This window comes from Oryza brachyantha, chromosome 3, assembly GCF_000231095.2.
Source record: "Oryza brachyantha chromosome 3, ObraRS2, whole genome shotgun sequence".
Taxonomy (NCBI): Eukaryota; Viridiplantae; Streptophyta; class Magnoliopsida; order Poales; family Poaceae; genus Oryza; species Oryza brachyantha.
In genome coordinates, this window is record NC_023165.2 from 23,775,261 (window position 1) to 23,801,660 (window position 26,400).

At 42.1% G+C, this 26,400-nt stretch overlaps 3 protein-coding genes across 3 annotated transcripts; 2 read left to right on the forward strand and 1 right to left on the reverse strand.

Annotated features, from left to right (window-relative positions):
* Positions 1–2,647: 2,647 nt before the first annotated feature.
* Positions 2,648–9,034, forward strand: LOC102717332 (probable histidine kinase 4). The gene is made up of 11 exons (XM_015834556.2): positions 2,648–2,977; positions 3,450–3,683; positions 3,796–3,962; positions 4,250–4,468; positions 4,558–4,744; positions 4,827–4,878; positions 4,985–5,214; positions 5,436–5,534; positions 5,733–6,439; positions 6,900–7,415; positions 8,316–9,034. The coding sequence occupies exons 1-11, from the start codon at positions 2,648–2,650 to the stop codon at positions 8,569–8,571; spliced, it is 2,997 nt and encodes a 998-aa protein (XP_015690042.2). The 3' UTR covers positions 8,572–9,034.
* Positions 9,035–17,041: 8,007 nt separating this feature from the next.
* LOC102715191 (UV-B-induced protein At3g17800, chloroplastic-like) lies at positions 17,042–19,566 on the forward strand. Its single transcript, XM_006650436.3, has 3 exons — positions 17,042–17,379; positions 17,678–17,961; positions 18,475–19,566. The coding sequence occupies exons 1-3, from the start codon at positions 17,251–17,253 to the stop codon at positions 19,286–19,288; spliced, it is 1,227 nt and encodes a 408-aa protein (XP_006650499.2). The 5' UTR covers positions 17,042–17,250; the 3' UTR covers positions 19,289–19,566.
* A 2,570-nt stretch (positions 19,567–22,136) lies between these two features.
* On the reverse strand, positions 22,137–26,172 carry LOC102715467 (anthranilate synthase beta subunit 2, chloroplastic). Its single transcript, XM_006650437.3, has 8 exons — positions 25,889–26,172; positions 25,068–25,228; positions 24,643–24,713; positions 24,515–24,552; positions 24,278–24,388; positions 24,072–24,171; positions 23,639–23,774; positions 22,137–22,915 (listed from the first exon to the last, which is right to left on the reverse strand). Exons 1-8 carry the CDS (start codon positions 25,992–25,994, stop codon positions 22,808–22,810), a joined length of 831 nt encoding a protein of 276 aa, XP_006650500.1. The 5' UTR covers positions 25,995–26,172; the 3' UTR covers positions 22,137–22,807.
* Positions 26,173–26,400: the final 228 nt, after the last annotated feature.

The following is a 26,400-nucleotide window of genomic DNA, read 5'->3' on the forward strand; positions in this document are numbered from 1 at the left end:
ATATGATATATCCCCACAACAATTATTACTCCGACCAGCAGCGATAACCCATAACGAAAGGTCACATGGATAAAAAGAACAGCAGCTGCTGCACGCTGCAGCGTTTTGCAGGCGGCATACGAGGTTTTTTTTTTATCGCTAGATGTATCAATTAATGCGGCGTGTGTGAACGGAAACTAGCTGCTGATATGAACGATGTTAATAAAACATTCGTATTGTATATACAATTACACCTATAACTTTTTTCTAATTATACTTATAAGCTAGCATTTAAATTTTTAACCTTAATTTTAAAGTAAGTTTTGATTTTTAGATCGTTACTCTCTGTGTTGCATAAATCCTCTGTAAAATAATTTAGTTAATCCCATCCTTCCATTACATATTTTAGGTAGGTTGAATGATCAAGATCTTTTCCTTTTATGTAATAAATTTGAGAATTTCTAGAATTTTCAATTAATTTTTAAGAATTTCTAGAGCTGACATTAACATGGATTGCCGATTAGTGTAGGTATAAATATAAATATATATAATATATAATATAAAGATCTAGCGTGGTATAACCGGTTTGAATACTTTAGATCGGTTACGGATGTACAGTTTATTTTTCAGCCATATATAAAACCGGAGAGTAAATAATGGCATAAGACATTGGACCGAACCGGCCACTTTTGCCCAGTACTGACCTAAGATATTTCCAAAATTGAACTTTAAATATGAGCTTTCATCTAAACACTTAAATTTATGTATCCTTTGATTGCTCCATAATGGAACTTCCATACAAGTGACGAGTAAACAACGGTAGCAAATACGTGTAGTGTACGTCTACGTACGTAGCAGGGCCAGCGACCTCGATACGCTGCTGATACACATAGTACGTGAGATCGTATGCAAGTTGGCAAGTCAATGGGTAAAAAAAAATCGAACTAAACAATGGGATCCGATCAGACCGAACATAATACTACAGGTCAGCACTAAGTACTACTCTCTCCGTTCATGACATAACGTAAATATTTGACTTTGTTTATGGTAATGTTCGACGATTTGTCTTATTTAAAAGTATAGAAATATTATTTATTTTGTTTGTGACTTATTTTATTATAAAATAATTTCAAATGTAATTTTTTTTATAGTTGTACTAATTTTTTGAATAAGACAATGATCAAACGTTGCAAAAAAAATCAAACATTATGAAACGGAGGTAGTACCTTAAACCTACAGTAATCTGTTGTTTAATCGGTTAATTATGCATGTGGCCCTAAACCAACGCGCATGGCCTCGTCAAAATAATGTGGAGATGCTTCACGTTTATAATATAAATCTACTCGAGCTGCTGCTCCCAGTGTTCATCTGTTCATGCACTGTTTCTCTTTAAAATATAGCAAATCCCTAAAATATAAGTGTTTGTACTGCAGTGCTTGCTAATGTGCCATTTGTTTTTTAAATTTGTTCTTCCTTCGCCCTTTTTGAGTAAAAAACAGGTGAACGACGGTCGTGTTGTCTGATGATCTGCTCTGCCCCGTGTTTTCGGAGCGGAAAATGTAAATTATTCTCCAGCTAAATTATTGATTGACCTTACACCTGTGTATGCTGCTGGAGCTAATGATTTGGATTTGGCTTAAAAATTGGTAGTAACACGGCCTCGTGCTAACGGTTGGTGGATGATGAGATCGTCCTCGAATCGCCATTAAAAACGAGCTCACGCCCTCCCCGACGCTGTGACACGTACTGCTGCTCCATTACGCTGCAACTATTCACAACCTCAAAAAAGAAAGAGAAAGAAAGAAAGAAGAAGAATAGACTATAACCAAAACCCATGTGCTCGCAAAGACAAGATAAACAACGAGCACGAAATTAAGAACCGTCATTATCCGCCAGTAAAAAAAAGGAGAAAGAAAAGTTCAGTGATCGCTAAAAAAAAAGGGCATCGTGTTTATCTCCTCTTTTTTATGTTTTTTGCCCCGTAAAAACGGACGAGTGATATCGCAGCAGAAAAGGTAAAATCGGGAGGAGATCTGTCACGATGATGCGGCATGCAGATGCAGGCGGAGAGACGAGCCAATTGTTGACTGGTTGACGCAGCAGTGCAGCACTGCCCGCGCCCGCCTGCTTTTGGACCGCGCGTAGGGGGCGCCGGGGCCCCACCTGCCAGGCAACCCGCCAAGCGGCCCGCATCGCTAGGCCACCAAACCAACCACACACACGCTCGCCACCGCGCGCGGTGATCCGATCCGACCTCGCCGGAGCGGCCGGCGGTGGCGGTGGCGGTGGCGGTGGGGTTCGGGAGGGCGAGCGGGAGCCGCAAAAAGGCGGGAGGGACGGGGGGAGAGGGGCCCGCCGCGGCGAGGGTGCGGTGTGGGGATAAAAGAAAAGAAAAAAAATCTTGGGGTTATTTTAAGGCGCGGCGTATCTCGGGAAATCCAGGAAATTCGATTCACTTCGTCGACGCGACGCTGCTCGGCCTCGCCGAAAAAAGGCGGCCAAACACCACCACCACCATTACCACTACCAGGACGGCGACGAGAGAGAGAAGGGGGGGAGGGGTACTCTTGTGCCTGTAGAAAAGCGGAGGAGCGGCGGCGGAGTTTGGGGGGTTGGGGGACCTTGGGGTTGCTGCGGGGGAGGGGGCGTATGTGAATTGGTGGGGAGGATGGGGGTGGGAGGAGGGGGAGGGGGAGGGGGAGGGGAGGGGGCGGGGGAGGGGGAAGAGGGGAGGAGGAGGTGGTGGAGGGTGAAGGTGAAGCTGAGCACGGTGGCGGTGGTGGCATGGGTGCTGGCGTCGGCGGCGCTCTGGGCGGGGCTGCACTGGCGGTTCCGCCGCACGGCGCTGCACAAGGCCGAGGAGGCGCTCGTCTGCATGTGCGAGGAGCGGGCGCGCATGCTGCAGGACCAGTTCGCCGTCTCCGTCAACCACGTCCACGCGCTCGCCATCCTCGTCGCCACCTTCCACTACGACAAGCATCCGCCCGCGCTCGACCAGGTCCGCCTCACCGCCGTCCGGCTCCACGAGCAACTGCTCTCGCTGCTACCTTGTCCCCGCAGCGTCCCGGCACGTGCTCCGGTGATCCACCGTGATCGCCTCCGTGTCGAGTAGGAGTGGAGAGGAGGGACTGCTGCTGCTGCTGCTCCTCCTGTTGCATCTGCATGTTGCTCTGTGCCCCGCAGTTAATTGCGATAATGCCTTGACCGCACGCACAAATGGATGGATTTTTACTCGACATCTTGTCCGTGTACTTGCTCTGCCTCTGCTGCTTCTTCGGCTTCATTTAATTCTTGCCTTGACACCTTCCATGTCAGCCCATGGAAGCATGGATTACTGTGCAGCTAGCCTGCGGCCCTTCTCCTTAATAAATGGGGCGCTTTTTTTTTGTTGGGTGTGTGAATTGATTGCTGCTGTTTGGGAATTTTCTGGCTCTGGCTAACTGTTCCATGCGGGTTCTTCTTGTCTGCAGGACACCTTCGCCGTGTACGCCGCGAGGACGGCCTTCGAGCGGCCGCTGTTGAGCGGCGTGGCGTACGCGCAGCGGGTGGTGCACGCGGACAGGGAGAGCTTCGAGCGGCAGCAGGGGTGGATCATCAAGACCATGAAGCACGAGCCGTCACCGGTGCAGGACGAGTACGCGCCGGTGATCTACTCCCAGGAGACCATCTCCTACATCGAGGGGCTCGACGTGATGTCTGGCGAGGTCGGTCTGCCTCTGCACCGCCGTTTTCTTGGGTTACAAGCTCGCAGCTGTTACTGCGGTATTGCCGTGTCCTCTGCTACGCTCTGAACTGTGCTGGGTGCTTCGGCTGCAGGAGGACCGGGAGAACATCTTGAGGGCGAGGGCAACCGGAAAGGCCGTCCTCACGAGGCCATTCCGGCTGATGTCGGATCACCTGGGTGTTGTCTTGACGTTCCCCGTATACCTTGTCGATCTTCCTAATGATACCAAGGTGGAGGATCGTGTTGCTGCTACTGCAGGGTGAGGCCTACGTTTTCTCAGTGAAGATATTCCGCCCAACCGATTCCTCTTTCGTCTGGAATCCACTGCCTTCGGATCTTCATTCTGTTGCAGTCTTGTTGTGTGCTTTTGTGGTGGAAATGTGTCTCTTTCCAGAGATTGTTGATCATGCAACACTCTCACTTGCAACTGACTGAAAAAGTTTGCATTGATAGGGTTGAAAGGTCTACCTAGATGAGTAACTGCACTATTTCAAGTACACCACGTGCAAAAATTGGCTTCTTTTAATTTCTCTTTTTGTTTGGCAGATACCTTGGAGGAGCATTTGATGTGGAGTCACTGGTAGAAAACTTGTTGAGGCAGCTAGCCGGTAACCAGGAATTGGTGGTCAATGTTTATGATGTTACAAACCACTCAAACCCCCTTGTCATGTATGGATCTGAAATTCCTCTTGGTAGTCCCTCGCCGTCACACACCAGCAAGCTAGAATTTGGTGATCCGTTCAGAAAGCATAACATGACTTGCAGGTAATTTTCTTTTGCATTGATAATTGTTTTTCCCATTTTATATTATAGAATGATCTATTTTACATCCCATTGGCCATAAATGTGAGCAGATACAGAAACAAGCTTCATGTTCCTTGGTCCGCAATTACTACCCCATCTGGTGTCTTTGTTATATGTATGCTCGTGGGTTACATACTATTTGCTGCTTGGAGTCGCTACGATAATGTTAAGGAAGATTGCCGGAAAATGGAAGCGCTGAAAAAACGGGCAGAAGCGGCTGATATTGCGAAATCTCAGGTATAATTTAGCTGGAAAATATTTGCTTTTGTGTATTGGAAGTTCATTTTTATATCTAAAAGGCTATTTTTGTTTATGACAGTTCCTTGCAACTGTTTCTCATGAGATCAGAACACCCATGAATGGCGTACTGGGTAATCTTTTCGTTTATCTTACAACACATTCAGTTTAATGTTACGCAACTCGTTTCTTATGAAAAAAGAACGGAATGATGTATGCATCTCTCTTTTTTCTCCCTAGGAATGCTTGACATGTTATTAGACACAGAACTGAAGTCAACCCAGAGGGATTATGCACAAACAGCCCAAGTCTGTGGAAAGGCATTGATATCCCTGATCAACGAAGTGCTTGACAGGGCCAAAATTGAGGCTGGAAAGTTAGATCTCGAGTCAGTACCATTTGACCTGAGGTCCATTCTTGATGATGTTATATCGTTATTTTCTGCAAAATCGAGAGAGAAAGAAATTGAGGTTAGTTCAACTGATTCATTGGATAGAGATCACTAGGCAGATTAAGCTTCAGCTTGCAATGAGTTGTTTTTTGAGGAAAGTACCATCCACTAGTTACACCAACATCTCTTAGGCTCTTAGCTTAATACTCTTTCCACGAGCTTCTCTTCATTACAGTCATGTAGCCAGCACATTTAACTTTGTTTGATCCCAGCTAATTTCTTCTATGTTGCAACTTCTAGCTTGCTGTATATGTTTCCGAAAGAGTTCCTGAAATCCTGTTGGGCGACCCTGGGAGGTTTCGACAGATAATTACAAACTTGGTGGGAAACTCGATCAAGGTAAATGCACGTAACCTTTTTATCCGAGCACTTTTTTCATTAATGATACCGATAATTTTCACCAATCACATCATGCTACTTTTACTTAGACACTTAGTAAACTAATGTTCAATGTGAACACAATATTACAGTAAATTCCCCCAACCAAAAAAAATACAATTAAGTTTTTCTTTCTGCACTATATTTACCTTGTTGCAGTTCACAGAGCGAGGGCACATTTTTGTACAAGTTCACCTAGCAGATCACTCGAACCTTGCAACAGAAGCAAAAAACGAACCGGTAATCAATGGGATGAATGGGCATAAAGACGATGCTAGTGCTATATACGCCAGTGCGTCTCATAACACTTTAAGTGGTTATGAAGCAGCTGATAGCAGAAATAATTGGGAAAACTTCAAGCTTTTGCTCTCCTATGAGAAAAATGAAATGCCATATGAAAGTGATTCTGATAAAGTAACTCTTGTTGTAAGCGTCGAAGATACCGGGATAGGTATACCACTGCATGCCCAAGGCCGTGTCTTCATGCCTTTCATGCAAGCTGACAGCTCAACTTCTAGAAACTATGGTGGAACTGGGATTGGATTGAGCATCAGCAAATGCCTTGTTGAAATAATGGGTGGTCAGATAAACTTTGTCAGCCGACCCCTTGTTGGGAGCACATTCACATTCACTGCTGTTCTGCGAAGGTGTGACAAAAATGCTATTAATGACAGTAAGACTGTTCTTTTGCACCCTTTACCATCCAGTTTTAAAGGCTTATCTGCACTGTTGGTTGATAAAAGATCTGTAAGAGCAACTGTGACTAAGTATCATTTGCAAAGGCTTGGAATTGCTTCTGAAGTTGTTGGTACCATTGAACCGGCATTTGGTGTCTTGTCTGGGAGAAATGGCAGATCTCTAACCAGGTACTTATATCTGCCACATACCATTTAAAAATTGAAATTCTGGAGTGATTTTCTTTTCTTTAGAAACCGGAGTAATGGACTGCGCTTGCATACTAACTTCATTTGTAAATGGGGCTTTTGCAAATCTGCCATTGATTTTTTCTAAATTGCAAGGATGCCACTAGAACTGTTCCTTTGTAAATAACGTTTCAAATCAGTGGCGAATTTGCAATTGTCTCTTTGTAAATATGACCATTATCTGTATTTGGTCGCAAAATGATTGCATGATAATGACTTACGCCAATGAATTTGATATATTTAATTAAAAATTGATTTTATTTGAACCTCTGAAAGGGCACGATGTTTTTTAGGACCCTGAAATTCTCAAGTAACTATTAAGCTTTTGTACGTGATATCTGAAATACTCCAACACCCAGTTTTCTTTAATCCAACTTGTTTTGTTCCAAATTTGTTTTTACAGCATGGTCAAGAAGCAGCCGTGCATGTTGTTAATCGAGAGTGATTCATGGGGCCCACAGATGGATGTCTCCTTACATGCTACACTCCAGGAGATGAAACAGAATGATCACATACGTGTACCACCCAAAGTTTTCCTTCTTTCTGCTGCAGAGTCAGACAAAGTAAAGACAATATATGCAGTTGATTCTGTGATAACAAAGCCTCTGAAAGCAAGTGCACTTGCAGCCTGTCTGTTTCAAGCACTTGGTATCACACAGCCAAGCAATGAGAAACGTGACGATGCAGGTTCTCTTCATGGGCGTGATGGTTCAGGTTCTCTTCACGGGTTGCTTCTTGGCAAGAACATATTGGTGGTTGATGATAACAAGGTAAACCTCAGAGTGGCCGCTGGCACATTAAAGAAATATGGGGCAAAAGTGGAGTGCGTGGAGAGTGGCAAAGATGCTCTTTCCCTTCTACAAATGCCGCACAAATTTGATCTTTGTCTCATGGACATTCAGATGCCAGAGATGGATGGGTAAGTTTATGTCCTGTTCAAGTTTAATTTCTTTTGAATTTGAACCTTTTTTCCATACGACCCAAAGCATGACATGTCATCTGGATAAGCACTGCCTCATGAACTATCAACACATTCACATAATTGCTTGTGAATCAGGTCCTGTTCAAGTTTAATTTCTTTTGAATTTGAACTTTTTTCCATACGACCCAAAGCATGACATGTCATCTGGATAAGCACTGCCTCATGAACTATCAACACATTCACATAATTGCTTGTGAATCAGGTTCTCTGTTTCTTATTTTTTTAATATGTTATTCTCACTTGATGGCTAATGGAAACAAGCAATATATGTTATGATGATAAATACTGACTATAACTAAGGAAAGTGTCAATGTTCTGTCAATTTCATTTTTTGGGGTGAAGAATGTTGTGTCTAATTTATTGTGTGAAAACTTGAAGATATTAGCCTCCATATAGTCCTGCATTATGCTGAAAATCCATGCAGTTACCATTTATTTATTTTGCTTAAAGGCTATATGCATTTGTTCTGGGTTGATTACCATAACGGTGTGCTAACACCCTAACAGGTCATGACCAGTTAACTTATGTCTCTTGACCACTTGTTGTATATCGACATCCATGTGCTTATGTTATTTGCAACAGCTAGTGCTATTTGAAACTTCATTGGCTGCTCATCAGCTTACATAACCAAAATTTGAGTTTTGAAACTCAACTTCAAATTCATCTAGGTGTTCTTTCATCGTTTTCTACTTTTCAGCCTCGGCTATTAGACCACTCAAAGGAGAATATAAATGTCCCACCTTAAAATCGTCTTTATTGCTTTGTTTATAAGTAACGTGAACCCATGTCAATCTCTTGTTGTTGTTTAAATCAATATACTGCTGCTTCATGTGCTAGGTTTGAGGCAACTCGGCAAATACGGGCAATGGAAGGGAACGAGCAGGCAAGCGATAGCGATGATTCGAGTTCAGAGAATGCAGCAAAGACGGACAAATGGCACCTGCCAATCCTGGCAATGACTGCCGATGTCATCCAGGCCACCCACGAGGAATGCACAAAGTGCGGGATGGATGGCTACGTCTCGAAGCCCTTCGAGGAGAAGCAGCTCTTCCAGGCAGTGCAGAAGTTCTTGGGCCCAACCACGTCCAGCTGACGCCAACTGATGCATTCTGCTGTACACTAGCAAGGTAGTAAGAGGGAGCTCTGGCTGCCAACTGAGGCAGCTACATTCTTCTCCATTTTGTTGCTCTTCTACAGAGGATGCCATCTGAATGAACTCGCGACAAGCCTGCACTCGAGGGGCGACACAGCACAGCAAGGATCGGAGCCGGCATTGTGTACATGTATTTTTTATCGGCAGACACCAAACTGTAGTCTAAGCTAGGAGAAGCGTAAATTTAGGGTGATCATCATGTCCTGTTGTCGGAGCCACATGGGCTATTGGCATCTTGAGCAATTCTCTTTTCTTTTTCTTTTTCTGTACAGCTCCCACGATTTTTCGGCGCCAGCCCACTGTTGACAGAACAGAACAAATGTCTGCAGGGTGCAACGCTGGTAAACCAGATAACCTGAGAATTTTTGTTGTGTGCAGTATACTCCCTGTCGTTTGTCCTATAGCTCACTGCTAAAATTTGATCTTCAAATTAATTTTGGAGTTAATTTCAGTGTTTTTGCGCCTTGGTTTCTTTTCCAACATTTGTGTTAACATTGATAAGGGCATATGTACAAAAGTTTTATCCACAACTTTGTTTTATCAGCTGTAGAGCAAACATGTATAAAAGTTTTATCCATAAATGTTGTGCAGTTTGTGTTTATTGTACTGGGAAGGCAAATACTGTGGATTAGGAAAACATTGATTAAATAACAGTCAAAACACGCACATTTCTCCTTGATCCAGTTCAACGATTTTGAATCGTGAGTAGGTGCATCTCTATGCAAAAATACACTGGCAGGAATGGAACTGGCGATGAAATTTAACGTGTTCTCTAGGGAAAGTCACATTTTCCGCTCAAATTCTCAAACTTGGCCAACGATAGAGGCCGTCAACTGAAACGTTGACGTATTTCTGTAGCCCGGTTGTCTGGGTCAAATTTTAGGTCCAAAACATGCTTCTAATAGAATAAGTTCATATAAGATTTCTCAACTTAACGTCCAGTTTGTGTAAGAGCTCATCTCTCTCTTTTTTTTTTTCTTTCTGTTTCGCTAACGCGGTGTATAATAACCTCACATGCCAAGGTTTATTTTTTTCCCTTTTCTCTTCCTTTCCTCTTTCTCTTCTCTGAGTTCTCTCCCTTGGTATCATCTCTCTCTTCTTCCTGTCTTCTTTGCTTCTCTCCCGTGCTTATAGCTCGCGGGCGGCTGGGGCGTGGGTGGCGGCGCGGCCGGCGGCGGTCGGTGGGCCGGGGGTAGGAGGCAACGGTCAAAGGGCTGAGGAGCAGATGGCGGCCGACCGGCTGGTGGCAGGAGGGCGGCAACGCGCCGCCGGGGTCCACGCGGTTGGGCAGCGCGCGTTCAAGAGAATCTGGACCAGCCGCTCCTGCGAGCTCATCGCCTCCTCGGCCGCTTCGTGTCCCGCATCTCCGCGCAGGTGAAGTTGAGGAGGACGCCGTCGCGCGCGCTCGCCGACCTCCTCCGCCCTCTGCCGCAGCCCATTGTTAACTTATACTCGCTCCGTCCAAAATAAACCAATTTTTCACTTTTTACCTATAATTTTATAATTTTTGACTTTTCGTTTTATTTAATTTTTTTTTACGATTGATATTTTTTATTAAATGATAAATCATGAATAGTACTTTACGTGTGATTATTTTTTTTTAATTTTTTGAAAATTTTTCAAATAAAACGGATGGTCAAATGCTGGACACAAAAATCGAAGAATTGATTTTTTTTAGCAGAGGGAGTAGATACATGCGTCCGTTCACGACTACCGGTACTTTATCAGAGAACATCTAAATTAATTTCCCAGATGACAAATAAATTAAGCGACAGCAATTACAAATTATTCAATATCCAGCTAGCAATACAAGCTAGCTAGCTGTATGCATGCATGATGCATCAGGGCATGCTGTTGTCTATTCGATATATACAGAGACAGCTAAATAGATAATTTGTATAATAGATTGTCTATTGACTTTCTGTAGCATATTTAATACTTTATTTTTTATTTTGGTATTTGTTACATGCAACTGATGTATGAAGTATTTCTCCACTAAAAGATTACATGCGACTTGGAAGCACGAACGATGAGACATTAATTCAGTTTTTATTAAGTTAATGATGTCACGTAGGATAGCTAATCTGACGTGAACATATACAGACAGTTGTTATTACATACCCTCGATATCTTACGACATCAATGGTAGTCAGTCGCCGGGAAAGAGGAGAGCAAGCGAGAGAAGATAAAGGAATAAAGAAGAAGAGAAAAAACCTGACATGTAGGGTTCACCGTATGCCACGTCAGCAAAAGCCAGGTAAGAATAAGGTAATACTGCTGAATGATTTTTTTAACGGTTTATGCTAGTTTATAATATATATTTTGAATTTAAGGTTAAAAAAATTGAAGGATTTCCGGTGAACTTATTCCTCTGCGGTAACTTATTCCTTCTCTGACCCACTGCAGAGGCGTCGTTTGGATCGGACATGGACACGGTGAACACTGCAGAGGCCCAACACGGGCTCTCCAGCCAACCACTGTTTAGCAATTTCATATATGCATACGACGAAATCTGAATTTTTAGAGCTTCATTTTTGGAGTTGGTTTTTAGGTTTTTTATATTAATCTGTAACATTCGTCTACAATAAGCATACATATATATAACAAGTTTTTACTTATAAATTATTTTAATTATTAATATACTGTTCACTTATATTTACTATAAGCGAAACGATTAGGCTGGGCTCTCTAACCGCATATCCAATCACCCGCACACGAGCACGTAACAGCACTGATCTTCATCATCCTCAAAAGAAAAATAAACTTCATCAGACCACATGTGAGATGCCAGAACCAACCACTGCAATCCATTCTCTATAAACGTGTGCACAAAGTTTCTATAGAAAAGTTCATTATCTCACCTCCATCCTAAAATATAATTATTTCTAGATTATTTAGTAGAGTAACATTAAATAAAAGCAATAATGCTCCTTAATAAATAAGAAATGGAGGAGCATGAATGAATAATATGCAGGTTAAAAGTAAAAGAATTATAAATACAAAGTGATGGATGAAACCAATAGTAATATGAATTGTACAAGAAATATCTATATTTTGGTATACTATTCAAATTCTAAAAAATTATATTTTGAGAAGGTGTAAGTACTAATTTATTCCATCGTTATGTCATTAAATAACTATCACATAGATAAGGAATCTTTCATCTTTCGCCAAGTTAGAACAAAAACTCATTAAAAATCAATTGCTAATCGGCTAAGGGTTGATCCCAATGTACCTGTGATTTATGAGGTTGTGAGTTGTGACTCTGTCTCTGACAATCTGACCTGACGGTTGACGTCGTCTATGCCTGATTCCTTGCCGGCATCCTATTGCACATGTTAGGACATTCACAGTGGGGGGCACTCCCCCACGTGCCACGTAGACGAAGCTACTCCATAAATCACACATCTCACAGTACAAGTCATTTAAAATGGGACCCACCGTAGCTTTAAGTGGGACCCGCAACCTTTTCTCTCCCCACTCTCCCGACCACCCCCTTTCTCTCCTCCCGCTGTCTCCTTTCTCTCCCCCTGCCGCTCTCTCTCTCCCCGCCCACCGGAGCTCCTCTCCGCGTCGGCCTCACCCTCCATCGGCGCCGGATCTGGCGGGGCGCAGGGCGTGGGACGACGGTGGCGGCGTTGACGGCTGCGGGTGGAGCGCGTCGGTCGAGTGTGGGGAGACAGCGGCGGCGGATGCAAGGCGGCGACGCCGGCGTCGGATGCATCATCGCGCGCCCAGACCACACGGCAATGACGTGAGTTCGTGCAGTACGCTGCCCTAGCATGTGCTTCACCAAGCTCGAGGCGGGGGCGCGCAGTTCTTCACAAGGAGGCGAGGATCTTTGCAGGGCAATGCATCTACGCGAGGTGGCGCTCTCTCTCCTCCGTGGCGGGCTGAAGCTCCACACCACGAAGGAGCATTGTAAATGTCCTTAGAGGAGAGGACCTAGAAGGCCGGATGGTGACCCTCGTCCTGATGATTGTCTGACTGGTGCTTTCCCAACTACAGTACTGACCTATGTATTATCATCAATCATCTATAAAGTATAATCTATATTATCTATTTGTCTATGGGGGAATGTCCACTGAAGTCTAATTTTTTTCATGGTCACAAGAATTACGTAGCAATGTGCAGTATCGAGAAAAATATCTTGGATAATATTCATCTTCATAATATCATTGATGATTTTATGTCAAGCAATACTAGTGAAGTTCATTTTTATAAAAGATAATGGGTACTTCTCGTGAATAATTTAAGGTATTTAAATTATTTTAATACTTTAATTTCAATTAGTAATGTTTATTAGTGCAATTATCGTATGGCTTATAACTATATATTATATATTATAAGTAAAATATTAGCCTTATGGGCCTATGGTGCCGAGTTCGCTTGAGGCTCTCGTATAGAGCCAGCCCTGCTTCTGTCTTCTCAATACACCTTACCATTTAATTTTATATAACATTTTAAGATTTATGTTAAGATGCTCATGATAATTGCTCTTATGGTCTCACGGTAAAGGCTAGTTTCCAGTCACGTGTCTATACTTTCTCTCTTCGCGAGGCACTCATGTGAGTCGACGTGACCCATCCAATCATCCATACCTTACAAACGCCAGCAACAAAGGAAAAAAAAAAACTCACACACCATAAAAGATAATTCGCAGGAAACACTACCAATCTTGTCCGAGCAACAACCCAAATTCCTAGCGGCCGACACAGGCACACCGAGGCGGATCACGGCCACCTCTGCCACCACCGGCCACACACACTGGCACACTGCCGTCTTGGCGCCCACAGCGTCAGAGAAACTTAGGCTATGTTTAGAGCATCCCAACAGCTCGTTTAAATTTAATTTTCCATGTTTTTGTTGGATGATCATCTAAAACACTTTCATTCTTCATATCCCTTTGTACTCCAACAGATCATCTATATATGACATCCTCTATATCTATTTGGAGAATTGGAGAGAGAATATCTAAATATAAAGTTTCTCTCTCCTAATATGGATGACATCCAAAAATAGATGATCTGCTGGAGCTCAACTTTTACTCTTCATCCTTTATTTCTGGGATGGAGGATGGGATGTATGAGCTATTGGGAATGCTCTTAGGCCTAGTTTACTTTGTAAATTTTTTCCGCTAAAACATCACATCGGATATATAGACACACATTTAAATTTAAAGTATTAAACGTAGTCTAATTACAAAATAAATTACAGATTTCGCCAAGAAACCACGAGACGAATCTTTTTAGCCTAATTAATCACATGTAGGTACTATAACACTTATGACTAATCACGTACTAATTAGGCTCAAAAGATTTGTCTCACGATTTTCTTTATAACTGTGTAATTAGTTTTAATATTCATGTATATTTAATACTCTATTTAGGTATCCAAAAATTCGATATAATGTTTTTGGGAACTAAACAGGGCCGGTTCCAAAAAAATTCAAGTTAACCCATCCCATTAAATCTTTGACACAGATATAGAATATTAAATATAGTTAAAAAATAACTAATTATATAGTTTGGAAGGAATTTACGAGATGAACCTTTTGAGCCTAATTAGTCCATGATAAACTATAATTACTACATGTTCTAGTGCCGGAGTAATTAGATTTAAAAAATCGTCTCGTGGTTTCCTGCCACCCTATACAATTAGTTATTTAATTAGTCATCGAAATAGTCTTCCGACATTTAGTTAAACATCTGAAATGACACCTAACCCAAAATTTTTCGCGAACTAAACAAGCCCTTAGAAAAACATTGGGACAAGCTGACGTAATAAAAAAATTATAAATAATATCTTTACGTACGTCTGGTTAATGATAAAAAATAAATGTCTAAACTAAACTGGGATAAAAACCTTTAAACTTAAAATTTTAAAATTTTACTAATAAGCTCATATACGAGCGAGAAGACGACGGTATACCACGCTGGTCTCTCGCACCCGATCTCATCAACGGCACAACGGTGGCCGGGAAGTAGCGAGTCCGTTTTTTAGTTTCCAAAAACTTTCTAAAAATATCAGGTCGAATCTTTAATCACCTAAATAAAGTATTAAATATACGTAAACATTAAAACTAATTACGTAATTATGAGAGAAATTATAAGACGAATCTTTTGAACCTAATTAGTACATGATTAGTCATAAGGGCACGTACAAAGATGCCTATTAGCTGACTACCTTAATCGTCACGTAAGCAAATTTGGTGATGTGGAGGAAAATGAGAAAATGAGAGAGAAAAGCTGTTGTCATGCATAACAACAACTTAGAGTCGATTCTTAGCATTTATTAAACGAAACTTTCTTGCATGAGAATGTATAAAAAGAAAACTAGCTTAATAAAAATATTTTATTGCACTAATGAAAAAACCACACCTGACTCTACCTTTGTACGTATCATTATAAAATAGTCTATTGTTGCTGACGTGACTTCTCATTATAAAATAGTCTCTTGTTGCTGATGTGGCTTCTCATTATAAAATAGTCTTTTGTTGTTAACGTGGCTTGAGATAGAGCCCACAACAAGCTCTACTTTTGAACATGTCCTAAATATTACAGTAACCAACATGTGCTAATGACGGATTAATTAGACTCAAAAGATTCGTTTTACAATTTCCAGACAGAATCTAAAACTTATTTTATAATTAGATTATATTTAATACTTTAAATATATAACCGTATACGTCGATATAACCTCTCTTTCAAAATTTTTTTGGAATTGAACGCACCCTAGTATGCAAAGAGGGAAAAAGATCTTTTCTTTGATCAGTTCGGCGAGCGATGGATCTTGTCGTTGCCCGGAGAGAGGCGTGTGAGATCGATCGGCGGAGAGTTTCGTGAGGCTGTGGAGTGGCCAGCAGGTCGCCGGAGGAAGGGTCGGGGTCGGTGGAGATCCCACCGGAGGCGACGTGGAGGCCCGCGTCTCCTCCGGTGGTCGGTCGACGTCTCCTTGGACGGACGCGAGGAGAGAGAGAGAGAGAGAGGCATATCTCCTTTGTCGCGGCCTGGACGCACGTACGTGGAGCGAGCCCTTGAACAAGATAACGTTTGCGGCTGGAGATCACTCAAGTGTGCTGCTGATTTTACTATTGTAAGTTAAAATTTAAATTTTAAATATTAAATTTACGGCTGATTTTGAAGTTTTTTGTTTTTAGTCCTGGCTCTTAGTTTGTTGAAAATACGTAAATAAAAGTTTCAATTTTAGCTGGTAAGCAAAAATTTAAATTTTAAAACATAATGTTTGAGATTTTTTAATCATGATTTGTTATACAGCTTTTGATTTTAAGTCATTATTAATACATATATAAAAATTTTACTCGTAAGTTATTCCCGTTTAAAAAACACAATTTCTTTTTTTTGTTTTATAGAGCTAGAGAATACACAGCTTTAAAAAATCTTAAATCTAAATTGTATTAAACAGCGTTCGAAACAGAATAAAGTAAGGGAGTTTGAAATCTAGCAAGGACCGATGAGTAGCACCCCATTCCTTTGTCATTCGCTCTGTACTTTCACTCCTAAAGTCTTGTTCACGAGTTGGTTATTGTCAACACAACCGCAAATTCCATCCCAACGCCAAGGTTTCTTATCATATTTAGCAGGACGTGTAGTCCTGTACCTACCAGGGCTTACTTTATTTGCCCAAACGAAGGGAGAACTTTCCTTTTTATTTTTCTACAGTTTTTATAATAGCCGCACTTTGAGCAAGTTCAATCATAGAGCCAATAATTGCCTATAAGTTTATATAGAACTAACATACATAATATATTAGTTACAAAATTGTCTCTATAGATTTTCTCACATATCTTTCTGTTACTTAAACTATCCACACTTCTTAACCGATTATTGCTCTTACATAATATTCCTAATCTCTCGTCAACATACGTTAACTTTCCTCGTCTTTATCAACATAGCTTACCTTACAAGCCGATTCTAAATGCCATTCCTAAGGGTAAATTCTTAAATATTCACGTCCATGTTTTTTTTATTATGTTTATAAGTTAAATTTTAAAATTTTAATCTTAAATTTAATGTTGATTTTAGAATTTTTTCATCTAAGTTTATTTTTCAGACCTTGACTTTTAAATGACTAAATACACATATTTTTTTTATTTATAAATATGACTTTTACACGTAATCACCCCTCCAAGAGAAAAAAGCCTCCTCCCCGGAATAACCGAATCTTCTAGATCTTTCCAGTCGCCATCCGAACGTCGCAAGAGTTTCTTACGAAGACGTGGCAATTCATTTCGCTACATTAATCCTTTACCTCCACACGAGCCTAAAAAAATCCCCATTTTTTTGAGAAGGAAAAACGGTGTGAAGACGTGAAAAAAAAATCGTTTTTTTAAAAGCCCCCGTTTCTACCACGAGAAAGAAGAAGTGAAGAGCACGGCGGCTCGTGTTGCGTTTGCGTAGGCCAAGCCGGTCAGTCTGACCGCAGCGAGCGGAGGCGGCGGCGGCTCCCTATAAAATCCGCGCCCTTCACCGGAATCGGAGCAGCCAACCCAAGAAACCACCTTGGCCGGGAAAAAGATCCCCAATTTCCGCGTTCTTGCGTCCCGCAAAACCCCCCGGAATTCGGCACAGCCCCGGCGCCGGCGACCCCCCCAGGTTGATGGAGGCAGCAGCAGCCACGGCGCTCCTGTCGCCGGCCGCCGCCGCGCCCTCGCGGCGGGTCGCGGCACTCGGCGCTACCTCGCTCCCCTTCCCCCGGAGACGCGGCGTCGCCCTCGGATCCGTCAAGGTAAAAGGGGGCCGAGTAATTCGGTGGATCTTTTTTTTTTCGTGTAGGGGGATGTTAGTGGTTTGGTTTGATTTGTTCTTCGTTGTTGGTGTTGCTCACGACGCGGTTTGGTGGCGCCTAGTTCTTGCTGTTCTCGTTGAAAATCCAGATCTTTATTTTTTTGTTAGTAGTATCTACTTCTATTGGTTTGACTCGATTTGTTGCCGTGTTTTGTGGAGTTCGATTTCCGGGTGTGTTTGAACTAAGAAAATGGATTAGTTTCTTGACGTGGTTTGCTCGTTTTGGATGCAATCGGCAGGGTCTTGGGCGGCAGCAGCTCACCTGTAGAAGGCGAAGCAGCGTCGTCAGGGCGTCATGGTCGCCCTCCGAGCCGGAGTCGCTGCCGTCGTCGTCGTCGATCGCGCCGCTGCAGATGGAGTCGCCGGTGGGGCAGTTCCTCTCGCAGATCCTGGCCACGCACCCGCACCTGCTGCCCGCCGCCGCCGAGCAGCAGCTCGAGCAGCTCCAGACCGACCGCGATGCCGCGAAGGAGGACGGCGGCGACAAGCCCACGCCGTCGGACGGCGACATCGTGCTGTACAGGTAAACTCTTTTTTTTTTTGGCAATGGTGTCTTCGTTATTTCCTCTTGGTCTAGCTGTATCAAGGATATGATTTGGCAAAAATCCTTATTATAAGTAATCCCCTTGCATATTAAGTGCCCAAGTTCTACGAACTGTTGCATAGTGATTGTACAACTATCAAGCTGTCTAGGCCAGCTGACAAGTTGCCTCCAGCACAGATAAATATTGTAGCTCATTGAAGCTTATCACAAACAGGTTTAAATAGCATAGAATGAAGTAAGGTCAATTTGTGTTCCCTATAGATAGAAGCAGTAACTATACTAGTACTATTATTCTTCTTGATTAGGATGGAGCTATTGAAATCCAAATAATTTAATTGCTTTCTGAATCACAATATTCATAGTTTTCATTGTTCGAGTGTGGCAGGAAATCTGAGCTTTTTCATAGCGCAGAGGAGACGTGAGACTTAGATCTCAGGTCGTTCTTATAATTTCCTACAATTTTGGCTTAAATTGCCCTCTTCTGTAATATAGGCGGATTGCTGAGGTCAAGGAAAAGGAGCGCAAGAGGGCTTTGGAGGAGATACTCTATGCACTTGTCGTTCAGAAGTTCGTTGAAGCCGGTGTCTCTTTGGTTCCAGCTCTTTCCCACTCCATCAATTCTTCTGGAAGAGTTGATCAATGGGCAGAATCTGTCGAAGGGAAGCTTGAGAAGTTGCACTCACAAGAGGCATATGAGATGATTGAGAACCACCTCGCTCTTATCCTGGGGCAGCGACAAGCCGACGCTACCGTTGCAGCCATAAGTAAACTCCGAGTTGGTCAGGTGTATGCTGCTTCTGTAATGTATGGTTATTTCCTCAAGAGAGTTGATAAGAGGTTTCAGCTCGAGAAGTCAATGAAGACCCTCCCTTGGGGATCAGAAGGAGACATGCTCAACCAAGTTATGACGACCGACTCGCGGCCCTCAGCCCAGACTTCTACCTCACATCCAGAGATGGCATCATGGACTTCCCCTAACTTCAGTGCAGGCGGACCTAGCCAATCTGTCAAGCCATGCCGTCTTAGATCGTATGTCATGTCATTTGATTCAGATACATTACAAAGTTATGCGACAATCAGGTCTAAGGAGGCCTTCGGCATCATCGAGAAGCACACCGAGGCGCTATTCGGGAAACCGGAGATTGTGATCACACCTGAAGGCACAGTCGATTCTTCCAAGGATGAGCATGTCAGGATAAGTTTCGCAGGGTTGAGAAGGCTGATCTTAGAGGCTGTTACTTTTGGGTCCTTCCTGTGGGATGTTGAGAGCTTTGTGGACTCCAGGTACCATTTTGTGGTCAACTAGTTGATTCTACCGATCGTCATCCCAGGTAGTGAAGATCAGTGTGTAAATTTGGTCCGAATTGGATGGGTTTCAATGAAGACTTTGCAGACGATGATATTCTCTCTATGCAGATTGCAGAGATCTATGATGTTACATGGTTTTCTGGCATTGCTGCAATGTAAAATGAAAGAAATTTTCTCAGCGTAATATACTGTTTACGCTTGGGCTGCTCGGGCTATGTGTAATGTTGTATGACTGTCTCCTCTGCAGAGTTGAATGAGGAATCCTAGCTTCTTAAATCTTTTCGAGATTTGTTTGGTCCTGTCATACTGCGTTTCCGGTAAGCAGTACAGATATGTTTAGGACTGAAGGGTTTATTCGGAGAAATAGGAAAAGTGTAGAGATAGGAATACATGCTCATATCAATCATAGCAATTTTTCATAAGGTTTGAGTGGGTGAAAAATTTTCTATGTTTTCTCTTTAAAATATGTAGGAAAGAGAAATTTCCTTTATTTCTCATATAGTTTATTCCTGGAAACCGAATGACTTTCCTGGAATCTAATCATTTGTTATTTCTCTAAAACGAATAGGCCTTTAAGTCAAATTACTATAAGCTAGATTATTATAATTTGTAAGCTAGATTATTATGATTTGTAGTAGAATAAGCTATTAGTTGTTTCTTTCGTAGATTATTAGAGTAGATTATTTGTTGCAAGTCTAAAGAGGGAGTGGGTGGCATGGTGGGTAATTTTTCACCCAATAATCTAGAAAAAGCTCACCTAAATGAACTTATTAGATTATAATAAGCTGGACTCCAGATTATAATAAGCTACTTCAATAAGAGACTGTTTGGGACTGCTCTGCTCTAACTTTTGCTGCTCCGCTCCTAAAAGAACCAGCCAAACAGAAAAAAGGTGGAGTCAAGGCCAACTCCACGTTTTTTTTAAGCTCCTACAGAGATACTCCACGAATCAGACTTGTGTATGTCCTCATGAAGTTGGTTGGTAATTACCCCACCTTTGCCATTACACACGAAAAATGATTCACCTTTTTATTTCAGCTGTGTGTCCCCATCTCACGCCGACCAAACAAAGGTCATGGACGCAGGCGATACGGCGGCGGCGCATGGCGGAGGAATGGAACCGGCAGGCGCAGCTGGTGCGGCGGCGGCATGTGGAGGAGCAGGGGTGTCGGGGGCACTTGGTACGGCGGCGGCTAGGGCACCAGGTGCGGCGGAGGGGTGCGTAGCTGCTGCCACGGTTTCACTTATCGCGATAATCGTGGCGATTATCGTGATAATCGAGGGCTCCGTCAAGAACCAATAACGGTTTTGGACGGTTTTCTCCGGGAAAAACCTCCCAAATTCAAAAAATTGAAAAATTTTGATGAAAAATTAAGAAAGAAACAATGCGATAGATATGTATTTATTGAGCTTAGATGTGAAGAAAATTTCAAAAAACTCAACGAGTCACTGAGAAACTGAGAAAAGATTATTTGAGTTGAGTTAATTGGAAAAAAAAAATCAGTTTTGGCCATACTATTCATCATGTCCAGCTTGGCCCAAATAGAGAGAATGACGCTAACATCAGTGCTCACGGAAGGTGAAATGGTCCACAATGTCCCTCTCCATTTCCCCCTTTTGCTCGCACGCACCAACGCTCCAACCGGTGACCGGCGCCGCTGCCTCCGCCTGAAGAAGCATCACGATTTTGTTTGAATTTTTAAATTTGAATTCGTGCGGTTTTTGAGTGATTATCGTGATAATCGTCGATTATCATGGCTCAGCCCAGGAGCGGTTTGGAGTGCCTCCACGATAAATGAAACCTGGCTGCTGCTGCGGTGCCCATGGGAGGAGCGGCGGCCGGCCGGATCTGGCGCCGGTTTCAGGCAAAGTTTGTGCATTGCTGAAGATTTGTTGTACTTAGGAAACTGGAAGACATCAGCCAATCTGTGGTCTGTGCATGTTAATCGTGTAGCGTGTCACTGTGTCATCTATATTTGTAGTATTGTACATATTTTTACTCAGCTAGATTGCATACTATTGTTAGCGAATTCTGTATGTAGAGTTTATATATTCAATGGCACAGATGCATGACACTTTATCATTGCATAAAATTTTTATGATGGATAATTGTTCACCAGTTGCATCATTTAATACAGCTCGAGTCACTCCGAGAGCTCTTGTTTCACTGCACCAGCGGTCTCTAAACTTATATGCATGTGTCATCTAGGTCCCTGAACTCTCAAAATGCATTTTTTATTTCCGAACTTGTCCAATGGTGTTATATAGGTCCAAACGAGCTCCGTTCCTCTCCATCCGCTGACATGACATGCCACGGTGGCGCCTACGAGAAAGGAGAGAAAAGAATAAGGAGGAGAGATATACTGACATGTGGGACCTACATGGCCCCACCAACACGTAGGCGCCACCGTGGCATGTCACGTCAGCGGATGGAGTGAGTCGAAACCTATTTGGACCTATATAACACCCCCGGACAAGTTCGGGGACCTAAAAATGTATTTTGAGAGTTTGAGGACCTAGATGACACATGCACACAAGTTTAGAGACCGCTGGTGCACTTCACTCTTTCACTAATCTTGTTTGTATTGGTCTCCAGGGAGTCATTGCATCCCTTGCATCAAATAAAAATGTTTGGGAAGCAATGTTAAATCCGTCGAAAATAACTTGTCATATTGTTAACCACTACTACCGCTGCACTGTAATATATATGGTTTGTCTTGTGTTCCTTTATTAAGCTTTATTTGAGGACAGCACATAGACAATGGGTTATAGTATGTAACTCCTGTTAACGATTGAATGTCTCATGGTTCTTGCATATTATAAAATCTTATAATATTCTATATCATATTACATCACTTACGCAAGTTTCATATATATCAAAACAGACACCCATTACTAATCAGGACATACTTGATCTTTGCCAGATAAATCTAATGTTTCTGAAGCTAGAGCTATATTGCGTGCTAAACAGAACCACCGGCTCCACAAACTTCTTAGCAGAGCTGTTTCTGGGTAAAGCTAGTGGAGTAGAGCAGTGCCAAACATGCCCTAAGTTGTCTGTTTCTTCCAGTTTACTTTCAATAATCTTGATTATAATAATCCTAAACCGAAAGAAAGTGCCTAAGTGGATGATTAATAGCTGAGGTGATGCCCATTTCATATTCGTGTCGCGTAAACGCGTTGAACAATACACAGTCTATCCTTCTCGAAGAGATTTGAACAATGCAGATCTATTCCAGATCTTGGACGAGCAACCTGATTCCTATGAGTTATAAGTATTTGATGGTAGAATCTTAACAATTACCTTGCTCCAAGATCCTGACATACCAACTACACACTTGATAATATAGGACTTCCCTGTTTGCGTGTCCGATAGAAAACCAAGACGTATATAGTTTTGCAGCCAATTCATAAATTCATTTGGATAATGTTTTATTTTACATCATGTAATGGTCGTAGCAACCAATCCATGTACCTGAACCTTCCTCAAATGGATCACGGAGAGCGATTCAAAGGATCACGGAAAGCAATTCAAGGCCTCGTAGCCTTCAATAATCTTGATGAAATTCTTAACCATGAGCCTCCCTTCGGTGGTTATGATGCTCTCCGGATGGAATTGCACTCCCTGCATTGCAAGTTTGAACGCAAACTGCTTAATTATCCAACTTAGCATATACTACCTCTGTTTCATATTGTAAGACTTTTTAGTATTGTCTAAATTCATTAATTAATGGATAGATATAATTTATATATATGTCTAAATTTATTAACATTCATATGAATTTAGGCAATGCTACAGATTCTTACATCGTGAAACAGAGGGAGTATACAACAAGCATCAGTAACAATGTAAACAAGCAAATGATGATTAATGGTGGTGTCCGTCTTGGAGTTGACGCGGTTTCAGTTAATGATGATTAAATCGGTAAGCGATATTCTGCTCGTCTTTTGCCTGCTTACAAGTTAAGCTCAAACAGCTTATACAAGTTCATCCCAATTTAAGCCAATACTCAACTAAATTGGTTCCCTTGACTACCAGTGTAAATTGCATATTGAATGCCACAAAAAAGAGAAGACATGAAAGAAACTTATGCTTATGAATGAACATGAGAATTAAACCAAGCCGTCAACAATGCAAGTTCTCAGTATGTATGTATGATATGATTCCAGTTCCTCGAAGACCCCATTTGATGGCCTCCTTTTGTTACTATCGGAGTATAATATGAAACAAAATACATGGCGGCTGAAGAAATATTTGCATTTTACATATGATATGTTTGACTGGATTACATCCCAATTGGGGTGATGATTTGCATGAAGCAGTTGAAAACATTGCATGCAAGCAAACCTGTATATGCTTGTACTTCCTGTGGCGAGCAGCCATGATCAGCCCATCGTCTGTCCAAGCAATAATTTCCAGGGCATCATGTGGGAAGCTATCCTTTTCAATTACAAGGCTGTGGTATCTTCCAGCTTGGAATGGGCTACAAGACAAGTAATTAGATTTACAAATCAAAATTTGACTTTTTAAAGACGATAGCTAATACGTGCTCAATATTAATACAAGTATATGGATTCACATGAATCAACTGAGTAAACTCACTATAAAAACTGTCTGTGCTATTGCCAGTTTGTTACCAAAATAATCCGTCAAAGTTGTGTCTTAAATTTTGGGCTTAGTAAAAGTTGCCTCACCCAGGAGGCCCAGGTTCAAGATGCTTAAGGTTATATGCAGAGCATAATTTGAAAACCTAGATAGCAATTACAAAAGGGGTTCTTACTTTGGGAGACCAGAAAACAGTGTTCCATCAAGTTTCTCATCATAGTGAACAAAGGATCCTTTCCCATGCACAACTCCATAAGGAGAACGGACGACCTTGCCTACAAAAATGTAGAATACTCCTTTGGCACATTTGAATGACACTACTGAAGGAAAGGCTGAAGTTTAAATGCAGTACTTGAGTGAAGAACTTGTGCATATACAAACCTCCAAATGCCTCTCCAATACACTGCAAACCCATGCAAACCCCAAACAGCGGTGTAGAAGGTCCAAGATCTTGAACTGTTTGCAACGATATTCCTGAATCTTGAGGTGTGCCTGGACTTTCAAAAAAAGAAAACAAAGGAGGAAGAGTCTTAGGTCTGAGTTGCAACGGAGTGTTACATTGAACATATACCATCTCATATAGGAATGGAAGTACAGACAGTACAGGGAAATGCTGACCAGGGCCCGGGGAGATGAGTATTCCTCTAGGAGAAATCCTGTCAAACAAGCAAAATACAGCATGTTATTTTCTTAAGAGAAATCAACACATTAATATGTGAAATTTGGACTAACAACTGATAACCAACTTCTTAATTTCTTCCACAGTGATATCATCATTGCGATACACCTCAAAGTTAACTCCTACCTCTCCCATGTACTGCAAAACAGACAAGTTATGTAATTCTCTTTGCAATCTGACTGACAAGTCAAGTCATTTATGCTAGTACTCTGAGACTACAATTATCCATCAAGCACTTTAGATTTCCAAAACACATCAAACAGGATCCCTATTCTTATTTTGTCGATCATTTGCATGGTTCAAACAGTAAAATAAGGTGTTACCCAGTATTATAACCGGAGAAGTCAGTGTTGCCCAGTTAAGTTGTACTTAATGTGAAAATAAAACGGTCTTTGCCAGGAGCATCGCAAGATACAGTAAAATGATCTATTAGCAGAGTTACCATTGTGAGAAAGGTTCATATAGTGGTAATGCAATGAGTATTTCCTTTACCTGGCATAAATTATACGTGAAGCTATCGTAGTTATCAATAACTATGATTGGTCTAGTATCTTGCTTTACTCCATCAAATGCATTTTCACCTTCCACCACTGAAACATCATTCTTAGCAACAAACTTTTGCTTCATAGCTTTTGTGCGTCCGCTAGAAACTCCTGCAAAGGAGAAAGGACAGTTAAAATAGCCTCTGAAGCTTCTGAAATAAACAGGATAAAAATGAAAGGACACTGCAGATCTTGGGCTTAGAGCATCCCTAACAGCTCATCTAAATTTAGTCATCCATATCTTTATTTGGATGATCATCTAAAACACTTTCTTTTATATCCATTTGTATTTCAGCATATCATCTATATATGGGATCCCCCATATCTATTTGAAGGATTAGAGAGAACATTTAAATATAGAGTTTCTCTCTTTTAATATGGATAATCTCTAAAAATAGATGATGTGATAGATATTCTGCTGGAGCTCAACTTTTACTCTTTATCCCCTATTTCTAAGATGGAGGATGGGATAGATGAGCTGTTAGGGATGCTCTTATTTCCATTACTGATACACCAGCTAACATTGCTAACCAGTACAACTAAAATGGTTGGCGCAACAGTAAAAGTTACTGATAAACAGGAAGCATTAAAATACAATCTTTCACCGTCACTACCGAGATAGAAAAGGTAGGATTTTTTCGGTAGGTAGGATGCAGTTCCCCGCCTGCGATCTGCCGATCTCGTTGCGGGTGTGAGCAAGATAATTTACCCGGCCGGCTGCCGGCGGCCGAACAGAACAAGAAAGACCAGCTTAAGCGCAAACCCACTCACCTAGGCGGAGGCTGGAGGGGCGGCGCGGGTCATCCCGCGCCTTCGCGGTGGCGGCCGGGGAGGCGGCGGGCTGGATCTTTGGGAGGAGCCGAGCGGCGGCGGCCATCAGGATGGGCCGGCGGCGCGCGGGTGGCCGGAGTGGGAGAAGAGGAGTGGCGGCCACGGAGATGCTCAAAATTTGATGAAGACTTTGGCTTCTTCACTGGGGCTGTGGATTCTTTCTGACGATTTTCGTCATGTCTCCATCATGAACGTTGCCATCGCTTACCACTGTGTACTAGCGCGCACGTATAAATGCGGGGCAATGGCTAGTTTATACTTTATAGCTGGCCACTGCAAAACTCGATGATTCAATCAACACTGTGTTGAGGCAACGCTATTTATTTCGAACAATTTTGCTGCAGAAAATTTAGCTGCCGTTAAATACTTTCTACAAACACGGTGTTCTTTTACTCAAATTATTTTTATCCGGGACGGAACCAGGAAATTTAAAAGAGTAGCTGAGTAGAGCT

Coding starts and splice junctions, on each gene's coding strand:
- LOC102715467 (XM_006650437.3), bottom strand. CDS start 25,994: ATGGCCGCCGCCGCTCGGCTCCTCCCAAAGATCCAGCCCGCCGCCTCC. Junction 24,172..24,277: donor TATTGGAGAGGCATTTGGAG/GTTTGTATATGC, acceptor ACATTTTTGTAG/GCAAGGTCGTCCGTTCTCCT. Junction 22,916..23,638: donor GGAAGTACAAGCATATACAG/GTTTGCTTGCAT, acceptor CTTGCAATGCAG/GGAGTGCAATTCCATCCGGA.
- LOC102715191 (XM_006650436.3), top strand. CDS start 17,251: ATGGAGGCAGCAGCAGCCACGGCGCTCCTGTCGCCGGCCGCCGCCGCG. Junction 17,380..17,677: donor TCGCCCTCGGATCCGTCAAG/GTAAAAGGGGGC, acceptor TGCAATCGGCAG/GGTCTTGGGCGGCAGCAGCT. Junction 17,962..18,474: donor GGCGACATCGTGCTGTACAG/GTAAACTCTTTT, acceptor TCTGTAATATAG/GCGGATTGCTGAGGTCAAGG.
- LOC102717332 (XM_015834556.2), top strand. CDS start 2,648: ATGGGGGTGGGAGGAGGGGGAGGGGGAGGGGGAGGGGAGGGGGCGGGG. Junction 5,215..5,435: donor CGAGAGAGAAAGAAATTGAG/GTTAGTTCAACT, acceptor TGCAACTTCTAG/CTTGCTGTATATGTTTCCGA. Junction 6,440..6,899: donor AATGGCAGATCTCTAACCAG/GTACTTATATCT, acceptor TTGTTTTTACAG/CATGGTCAAGAAGCAGCCGT.